This window comes from Symphalangus syndactylus, chromosome 6 (genome assembly GCF_028878055.3).
Source record: "Symphalangus syndactylus isolate Jambi chromosome 6, NHGRI_mSymSyn1-v2.1_pri, whole genome shotgun sequence".
NCBI lineage: Eukaryota > Metazoa > Chordata > Mammalia > Primates > Hylobatidae > Symphalangus > Symphalangus syndactylus.
In genome coordinates this window covers 66499685-66510167 of record NC_072428.2, presented here as the reverse complement: position 1 = coordinate 66510167, position 10483 = coordinate 66499685, and the positions used below count along the sequence as shown (strand labels likewise).

The 10483-nt window shown below is 40.5% G+C and overlaps 1 protein-coding gene across 1 annotated transcript; it reads left to right on the top strand.

Moving 5' to 3' along the window:
* The first annotated feature begins 8060 nt into the window (after window positions 1-8060).
* CCDC89 (coiled-coil domain containing 89) lies at window positions 8061-9489 on the top strand. Its single transcript, XM_055281344.2, has one exon. The coding sequence runs from the start codon at window positions 8148-8150 to the stop codon at window positions 9270-9272; it is 1125 nt and encodes a 374-aa protein (XP_055137319.1). The 5' UTR covers window positions 8061-8147; the 3' UTR covers window positions 9273-9489.
* Window positions 9490-10483: the final 994 nt, after the last annotated feature.

The following is a 10483-nucleotide window of genomic DNA, read 5'->3' as shown; positions in this document are numbered from 1 at the left end:
TTAGCCTGACTTCTCATTTTAAATAAAATATTTTAGGAATTCTAAACATCTAAATTTCCTAACAAGGCTAATGAACTTCTTCTGGGCTAATATTTCTACAGTCTTCACTGCAATTCTGGGCATCATCTCCCCTAAGTGGGCAACTTTGGCTATGTTATTAAGAGTAGGATTTTTATTTTTATTTATTTTGTTTTAAAGGACATAGCAGATCTCAAGGATTTTTTTTTAAAGTAGTTAAAATGCTTTGGGGATGATTTTAGTATATGAAGCACATTACTCTCCCTTAGGACCCAACCAGCTTAATTTTCTCAAAACAAGCACTGATTTAATGTAGGTTCAAGAAAGCCTGAGTGACAGGCGAACATGGGATCTTACAACAAGCATCTCATAAATGTCACTGAAAACAACTAGAATGCTTGCCTGTTTTCCCAAACAGGTACTAGAACGTTCTACCCACTTGTCAATAAGAGCGACTAACCTAGGTCAATGCCCTTTCCATTGTCTCCTCAGGTGTTTTTTTTGTTTGTTTGTTTGTTTTGTTTTTTTTGAGATGGAGTCTCGCTTGGTCACCCAGGCCGGAGTGCAATGGTGTGATCTCGGCTCACTGCAACCTCCGCTTCCTGGGTTCAAGCAATTCTCCTGCCTCAGCCTCCTGAGTAGCTGGGATTGCAGGTGCCCACCACGGTGCCCGGCCAATTTTTGTATTTTTAGTAGAGGTGGGGTTTTACCATGTTGGCCAGGCTGGTCTCGAGAATTTCTGACCTTGTGATCTGCCCGCCTCGGCCTCCCAACCCAGGTTTTTTATTAGAGTGCTTAGTCTAGCTCTATTTATCGTTCCTGCTCTGACCTTAGGGAAGGGCAAAATGAGCTAATTAGAGTCACACTTCCTAGAGCACAGTGGCAGAAACACAAACCCTGTTCTGGCTTGTGCCACATCATAGTACAAGCTACTTTCTCAGCCTTTCTTTCAGTTGCCTGTAAAACCAGCATCCAACCAGCTCTGGAGCACTAATGAGATTGGCTCCTTTATCTCCCCATCTAGGACCAGGACTGCCTGCCTCGTCCTATCCCCCGATCCGTCATCTTCAAAACACCAAAGTGGAAAATAGAACCCCCCACCTTCCTTGCATCTATCCACAGCACTTCTGACTGCCTCAAGAAGTCCAAGGAGAGGTTTCACATGAAAAAAAGTATAAATCATAAATTTAATCTTACCTGGTTCAAAAGGAAGGCTATGTGTGAGCTTCATGCTTTATAAAATGTAAGCATGGCTGGGTGTGGTGGCTCATGCTTGTAATTCCAACACTTTGGGAGGCTGACGCAAGAGCGTTGATTGAGGCCAGGAGTTCAAGACCAGCCTGGGCAACATAGCTAGGTCCCATCTCTAGAAAAACTAAAAAAATTAGCTGGGCATGGTGGTGTGTGCCTGTAGTCCTAGCTACTTGGGAGGCTGAAGTGGGAGAATTGCTTGAGCCTAGGAGTTTGAGGCTGCAGTGAGTTTTGATTGTGCCACTGCACTCCAGCCTGGGAGACAGAAGGAGATCCTGTCTCTTTAAAAAAGTGTAGGCAACTTGAATTCTTTAGTGAACTCAGGTTGACATGCTTTTGAGCCAGTGTAACTTTTAGGCAAAGAGCCTGCTTAAACTTCAAAGTACATTTTTTTAAGCTAGAGGCATTTCTTGAACTGCATATTTTAGGGCTTTTTTTTTTTCAGAAGCCCAACTGGTAATAAGCCAAAAAGGAGGATTTATTGGAAATATACTGGGTTAGCTCACAGAATAAAGAAGTACTGTGGGAACCTAGGTTATTTTGGGGACTTGCAGGCTGGAACCAGAAACTCAGATGCGATCTCTCTTCTTCAGGGAGTGAGAAATAGCACCTCAGCCAGGTTCAACATCACAACCTCTCAGCTAAAGCACTTCTCTTTCCTAGGTTCAGCTTGAGAGACCTATGGTGGAAACTGGCCAGGTCTGTGTCATATGCCCACCTATCAGACCATTCACTGTGGATGGTGTAATATGATTCACCTAGCCTGGGTAATGTGCCACCCTGTGGCCAAAGGAAAATGATTCATTATTAGAAGAATGGGATGTTATATAGACACTGGCGAAATCAAGAGCTAGGTATACATGCAATTTGTTTCTACCTCAAGTGAAAATATTTCAAAATACCATTATTTTTAAAATGAAGTAAAATTTCTAAGGGTCAATGCTGAGTCTTTTCATAGAGGCCTAAATTCTTCCATTTACTATGACTGCTCTAGCTTCTAAGTAGGTGGTGAGGATTCTGGGAACTCCTTGGACTTCTCATGTGGTCTAGCAGTCCACCCAAAGCATGGTTACTGTTAAGCTAGGCTAGCTTCTTTCAGAGATGCCTACCACCCTTCCCCTCAGCTGTATTTTCCAGGGAACTTGCTTAGACATCTTTGCAGATCCCTGGCATCCATACTCACTATACAAGTAAAAAACCCCAAATATTTCTTTCCACTGTACTTTCATTCCCATTCTGCTTTGGGATTGGTCTCTCATCTACTCTCATCTTCACTCTCTCCCAGGCTTATTCACTAGTTTGTTTTATAAAAAAAAATGTCCCCACATACTTGATTCAATCACAGACTATTCCCTCTATTTCTTTGGCTGGCTTTTTCCAAAAGAACTGGTTCTCCTTCAGCCTTACAAAAAGAAAACTCACTCTCACACCCAGTACCTCAATCAGGATGTGGGATCAGATTTCAGATCATTGCTCCTCTCTCTTCCTGTAAATGTTTCTAAGGATGTGTGCCGTCCAGTTGTATCAGGAAGGGAGTACAGTGTAATGGTTAAGTGACCTCCAGAAACAGGTAGCTTGGATTTGAATCTCAGTTAAACCACTTAGTAGCTGTGTGACCTTGGACAAGTTATCTAACTTCTTTGTATCTCATCTGTGAAAAAAAAAAAAGGGGGGGGGCATTGTGCCTACTCCATAGGTGAAAATAAGTGAATCAATATAGTGCTCACTTTTGACAGATAGCATTCTGTAAGTGTTTGCTCTTATGATTATCCCTTCCACTCATTCTTGTCCTCTACCATCCTTCTCAACTCATTCATTGACGACCCTGGCACCTGGCTCCACAGCATATGAATGTTCATCAGACACCCTGGCTTCTTAGTTCCTTGACCTCCTCGATTTGAATGTCCTTAACCTCCTCGATTTGAATGTCCTTAACCTCTATTCCTTTTCAGCCACACAAATCCATGAACTTCCTTGTAACTGGGAAGTTCTACCTTTGAATGTAAACATCCCACTCTGACCAAAATCTCCTATGCTTTCAGCTTTCAGTTCATTATTCTGTAACATTATTTTTAAAAGTCATTGTGGACTCCATCCCTCAAACCCCTATCAGTCACCTCCCACTATCACTTGTCTATCCAGTCAACCCCTCTCTTGCCAGTAGCCTCAAAATTTTTGCTTTCTTTTCTTTCCACTGAATACCCACCCACCAGCACTATTACAGATCCCATCCCCACATAAATTCAGTGGAACTACCCTGTCCTTGGTGCAAACTGTGGCTGGAGAAAATCACACATCCACCCTTTCTACAATAGAAATGAGAAATAGATGGAGAAATAAAGACTCCTTGTGGCTTTGCAACTGCAGTTTTGGTTCTTGAGGTCCCACCTAGTTCCTGCCTCTCCTGCTTTGACTCTATGAGCTCCCTCTGTGCACTTTCTGTGAGCCAATATATTTCCATTTGCTTAGCTAAATTGAATTGGGTTTCTATTAAAACAATCTTGACTAATATGCCCCTTCCATCCAAGACTGGTTTTGTATCCCTTCTTTGTGCCTTCAGTAACACCCAGTGTTTACCACTGTATCTTTGAAAAGAGTGATGTCTAATTTATCTACGATTACTTTAGTAGTGTTCACACTGAATTGTTATCCGTTTATCCATGTCTATCACTAAACTGAAATCATCCTGAGAGTTGGGACTTCAATCTTGGATATAATAGTTTCTCAGTCTATGTGAGATGAATGAATGAATGATCAAATGGACAAATGAAGTATGATCTAAGATCATGGGCTTTGGTATCAAAAAGATCTAGATTTGAATTCTGGCTCTGTCACTTATTCTCTGGGTAGCATGAGATAATTTGCTTAACCTCTCTGAACCTCGGTTTCTTTGTTACCTGTAATCTATAAAATGTGGATAATAATGCCTACCCTTCAAGAATATCATCAGAATTAAGTGAGAGATGTACAAATAAATGCCCACTACCTAGAAGAGCTCTGTAAATGGTAGCTTTAAAAAGGAGGGAGGCATGGAAAGACTTAAAGATAAGTGGAGAGGACTCATTGGTCACCACAAGGGAGAGCACTGGTCACCTTGGATCTCTGGGAAGGGAATATACGGGATACTTTTAGGAGGGGAGCTAGAAAAAAAATGATTGAGCAAAGAAGACAACCACGGCAGAGAGGAACCAAAGTGATTACTAAACTAAGTTATTTGAGGACAGTGATCATATCTATTTTACTAATATATTCTTAGCACCTAGCATTGCAAGCAATCTTGCAAATGTTTATTGAATAAATGAATGAATATTGATTAGGATCTTATCAGATTCTTGGTCTTGATAAGTAATCTATAGATGTATGTTATTTTAAATAATGTAAATATAAGTTTAATAGAAATGTGTATTAAAATATATTTGCAAAAAAGAAAGATAAGCTTTTTTAAATGTGGAAAATTTAGCTGAACATGGTGGTACACACCTGTAGTCCTTGCTGCTTGGGAGGCTGAGGCAGGAAGACTGCTTGAGCCCAGGAATTCAAGACTGCAGTGAGCTATGATGACGCTATTGCACTCCAGCTTGGGCAACAGAGACCCTGACTGGTAAAAAAACAAATGTATATGTATCTTTTTTGAGTATTTTTCTGCATTCTTTTCCTCCTCTCAGGAAATATATTTTGTGAATTCACTTTATGATATCAGACAACCATATAATCAACAAATAAAATTTTCAATGTTTGTAAGACCCTTTTATTTAAGAGGACCATTCTAATTTTCTACTCATTTGCCTTGGAAATAACTAGATGAGCTCCATTTAAGCATATGCAGCTTGAAATTTCAGGAAAAGGACAGAAGAGAAATGTGGAAAAATTACAAATAAGTTTAATTCACATTTTTAAAGTCTTTGGAATTCACTTTCACAAAACTTCAATATCCTACTGTTTATGTAGTTGTTAAAATTTCAGCTAAAGAAATTTCCCCAGTCCTCAGTCTTGGTTTCCATATATAGACAAGAAATTCAGGATTTGAAACATGAGACCTTGATCTTTGACAGTGAGGGAAAAACCTGAAGCTCTTCTTTCAGATTCGTTTCACTCTCAGTGAAATCTGAAGCATTTAAAAATTCATCTCATATCTATAATGACACCCAGGGTTTTTCCTTATCATCATGACTTGAGAGATAGTAAGTCTGACCACCAGAAACTGTGACCACAGGAATAGTCAACTCTTTTCCCTACCCTTAATTTTCACAGGATTGAAATCATCTGAATTTTAAGTTTTGTATTTTGCCTTTTTCAGTTGTATTTCTAACATAAGACTTTCCATGCTATTAAAAATTACCTATAAATGTAAAAAGTTTTAGTGGCTGCACAATATTTTTTGTATGAATATATCATAATTTTTGTAACCATTCCCTTTTTTTTTTTGAACACTTGGGTATCCAACTTTTAGTTGTTACAAACCACGCTACAATGAAGAGTTTTGAGCAAAATGTTTTCTTTCAGATTATTTCCTAAGCAAAGATCTCCCCAGAAGAATTACTAGTTCAAAAGCCATAAAAATATCTTAATTTCTCAATACCTACTGTCAACTGAGTTTCACCAACAGTTTAAGAGAGTGCCTATTTCAATACACCTTTCCAGTCCTGGCTAGTCTTAAGAGAAAATGTTTTGACTAATTTGATGCATGAAATTATATCTTTTTTTTTTTTTTTTTTTTTTTTGAGACGGAGTCGCGCTTTGTCGCCCAGGCTGGAGTGCAGTGGCGCGACCTCAGCTCACTGCAAGCTCTGCCTCCCAGGTTCACGCCATTCTCCTGCCTCAGCCTCCTGAGTAGCTGGGACTACAGGCGCCTGCCACCACACCCGGCTAATTTTTTGTATTTTTTTAGTAGAGATGGAGTTTCACCGTGTTAGCCAGGATGGTCTCAACCTCCTGACCTCGTGATCTGCCCGCCTCGGCCTCCCAAAGTGCTGGGATTACAGGCGTGAGCCAACACGCCCGGCCGAAATCATATCTAATTTTAACTTGTATTTATTGGATCACTGTAGACGTTCAATTCTTGGCCATTTTTGTGAATTTAATTGTTTATTTTTCTTTTTAGATGTTAATGTTTTGTTGATATGTATAAAATATTTATTTAAAAAATGTAGTGTCTGGGCTGGGTGCGATGGCTCATGCCTGTAATCTCAGCACATTGGGAGGCTGAGGCGGGTGGATCATTTGAGGTCAGGAGTTCAAGACCAGCTTGACCAACATGGTGACACCCTGTCTCTACTAAAAATACAAAAATTAGCCAGGTGTGGTGGTATGTAACTGTAATCCCAGCTACTCGGGAGACTGAGGCAGGAGAGTTGCTTGAGCCCAGGAGGCGGAGGTTGCAGTGAATGGAGATCGTACCACTGCACTCCAGCCTGGGTGATGGAGGGAGACTGTCTCAAAAAAAAAAAAAAAAAAAGTAGTGTCTGTCATATTATGGATATTTTTCTCAATTTGATTTTTACCTTCAACACCCACTTAATACACATTTATTTGAATCTCCCCCATGTGCCAGGCACTAGTCTAATCATCAAGGATGAAATAGACACAGTTCCTGCCCTTAAGGATCTTACAGTCTAACAGAGGGAAGCTGGCAGATAAACAGTGACTGCAATAAAATTTTCACATCCTCCACCAGAAGTACAAATAGGCTATAAGTGGATGCACTAAAAGATGTGAGTGACCAATTGGACATGTAGGGGCCAGAAAAAGGCTTCAGAGATGATTCTTAACTAAGAATAAAAAGCTTTACTGGAGTGACACGGGACAAAGTAGGAAAGGCGTTCCAAGCAGAGGAACACCTAAAGATAGGGCCAGAGAGCTGGTTAGTGGATTTGGGTTTGGCTTCAGTAGTTGGGTATGAAGAGTAAAATGTCAAGAAAATCCAGTGGAAGAATGGGCTGGAGAGACTTCAGAAGTCACATAATTTTAAAAATTATACGTAACTTTTTGAGTAAGCTTTCCCTTTCTGATCTTACATAATGTTTAAGATAAAAAAGAAAATCCTTCCTAGCCCCAGAGATTTGATGTTTACCTTCATTTTCTTCTAGTTTCTGTTTACATTTAACTAATCTATCAGGAGTTGACTTTGGCATATAATGGCAAGCTTCATTTGGATCTTATTTTTTCTGTTTTATTGTTTATCAGTGTGGTTCACTAAGCTTCTTTCTGTAACCTTATTTTGCTAATGGGTAAAAACAGGGGGTGTTAAATATCTAATAAAGAGGATTTATGCCCAGGTGGGGACAATGCTAAGAACAACAAAAGAAATTCCACTGGGGTTTGCTATTTTAATACTTAAATACCAAAAGGGAGCTGTGCCAAACATCACGGGTGCAGATATGCAGCCTTTTAGGGTCCTGGCTCTCAGAATACCACTGCTACTTTGCATTCATAGACTGAAATTTTTTGAGGAGCCAACCATGTTTCCACAAACAGTAATTTATTCACACGATAACTGAAGAGGGGAGAGGGAGGATAAATATATCATTGCCTGCTTCATTTGTTTACTACTACCAGAAGTTAGGTGGAGTCAGGCTTCCTCCCCTGATGCTGGCTGGAGATTGAGTGGGGTTGGCATCTCTGTGCTGTACAGGCCAGACACTGAGACAGTTGACAACTGAGAGCTGTGACTGGTTAGAAAGGCAAAAGCAACCCGACCAGATTGGCTCTGGACTCCCCCAGATTCCCCTGTTGTTACTTCATAGCATTCTGAAGACCTGTCCACCAATTACAGGGCTCCTTACTGGAAAAACCAACTGCTGGGGAGTGCCAAGAGTCCCTAGCAACACCCTGCAGCTTTTGAAATCTGAGGGGAAAAGACTGTAGTCAGCCCTTAATGGATGAGAGCACCTATGCTCCAGAAAGAGCAGGCTCCCAGGATGGACACCCCGCCCCCTGAAGAACGCTTAGAGAAGCAAAATGAAAAATCGAACAACCAGGAAGAGGAGATGGAGTTTAAGGAACTGGACGGCCTGAGGGAAGCCTTGGCAAACCTCCGGGGACTGTCAGAGGAGGAGAGGAGCCAGAAGGCTATGCTTTGCTCCCGCATTGAAGAGCAGTCCCAGCTCATCTGCATCCTGAAGCGGAGGTCAGATGAGGCCCTGGAGCGCTGCCAGATCCTAGAGCTGCTCAATGCGGAGCTGGAGGAGAAGATGATGCAGGAGGCTGAGAAGCTCAAGGCCCAGGGTGAGTACAGTCGGAAGCTAGAGGAACGCTTTATGACCCTAGCAGCCAACCACGAGTTGATGATCCGCTTCAAGGATGAATACAAGAGTGAGAACATCAAGCTGAGGGAGGAGAATGAGAAGCTGAGGCTGGAGAATAGCAGCCTCTTCAGCCAGGCTCTGAAAGATGTGGAGGCAGAAGTATTACAGCTCACAGTCCGGTGTGAGGCCCTCACTGGGGAGCTAGAAACGCTGAAGAAGAGGTGTGCTCAGGATGCCTGCCAGGCACAGGCGCGCGAGAAGGAGCTGCTGGAGCTACAGAGCCAGCAGGCCTGCACCCACACCAAGGAAACAGAACAGCTGCGCAGGCAGCTGCAGACCCTCAAGCAGCAGCATCAGCAGGCTATGGAGCAGATGGCTAAGGCAGAGGAGACACACAGCAGCCTGAGCCAGGAGCTGCAGGCCAGGCTGCAGACCGTCACTAGAGAGAAAGAGGAGTTGCTGCAGCTGTCCATGGAAAGGGGCAAAGTGCTTCAGAACAAACAGGCAGAGATCTGCCAGCTTGAGGAAAAGTTGGACATAGCAAATGAGGCCAGGAAGCATGCGCTGGAGCGGTTTGAGCAAGAGGCAGTGGCTGTGGACAGCAACTTGAGAGTCAGGGAGCTTCAGCGCAAAGTAGATGGGATCCAGAAGGCCTACGATGAACTCAGGCTGCAGTCTGAAGCCTTCAAAAAGCATAGCCTGGATCTTTTAAGCAAGGAGAGAGAACTCAATGGCAAACTCCGCCATCTCTCTCCATAAGGAAGTTTCTGCTTCCTCTGGCCTGCAATTCAGAATTCAAATATTTGCGTCTTAGCATTATGGCAAGAGTAAAGATGATATCCCATTTATTATACTTTCAAGCACAAAAGGGGCAACTCAAAGAAAAGCTACTTTACTATGATATTGTTGTTATTATTGTAAAGACATTATTAATTTTCATTTCTACACCTAGAATACACAAGATTTGCCAGATTTCCTTCTGTGCCTTAGAAATCTTAAATTTACTAGTAGTATCTTCTCCTACCCATAACTTATTAATTCTCAACCTCAGATATCTTCATATATGTTAGGATTTTAAATTAGCAGCTTCTATGATTTAAGTCAATCTAAATGCAGTGAGATGTGCCATTGTGAAAAATAATTAGCACAATTACCCATTGTAGATAGTTAGGCTTATAGTCTCCCATAGTTGAGATTGTAAGCAAACAGGTATCAGCATAATAGCGTGAATACTTTGCGGAAAAAAAAAGTGTCTGACTTTATTTTATTTTGCAGTAGCTCGGAAAATGATTGAGATCAAGTTCTTTAACAAAGTAGGTCAATTTTATTCTATATGAGCAATATGATTCAAATAAGTTATATAAAACAATTTTTATTTTTTCTGCAAGCCTAGATAATATTCCATTTTTTGGTTTTCTCTTTAAAAAGAGGATTTAGATGTGCAATAATGCAAATATCAGTAGCTTAATTTGGTATTGCATGATATGCTAATAGACAATTAGACAATTTGGGGTAACAAGTCATAGCAGATATGATCTATAGAGTAACTCAGAAATTGTTTTCTGTTTCTGTTAGCATATTTTTTGTAATTAAGTTTTTCCTTTTTTAAAAAAAATCTAAGCTGAATGTGTATATGTATGCTTGCAGCATTTTTGTAGTAATACATACATTTTGTAAGAATAGTTATAAAAACATGATATATATATATATAAAGTTCTTAAAAAAGTTCTCAAAGGTAGTTATATTTTCTTATCTTCCTGTAATTAGGTATTGATATATAAACATTATTATGAATAACTCTCAAAATAGATTGTAATGTAGTATTTTTCTTACCCATTTTGGTGAAGGCTACCAAGTTACATAATGAATTTACTTAAAAAATATGACTTGGTGCCTTTTTAATAAAACCATTTCCAAGCAAGTGTTACCTTACCTCAGGTAATTTTTTACACCCATTTTTTCACACTTCT

Coding starts and splice junctions, on each gene's coding strand:
- CCDC89 (XM_055281344.2), top strand. CDS start 8,148: ATGAGAGCACCTATGCTCCAGAAAGAGCAGGCTCCCAGGATGGACACC.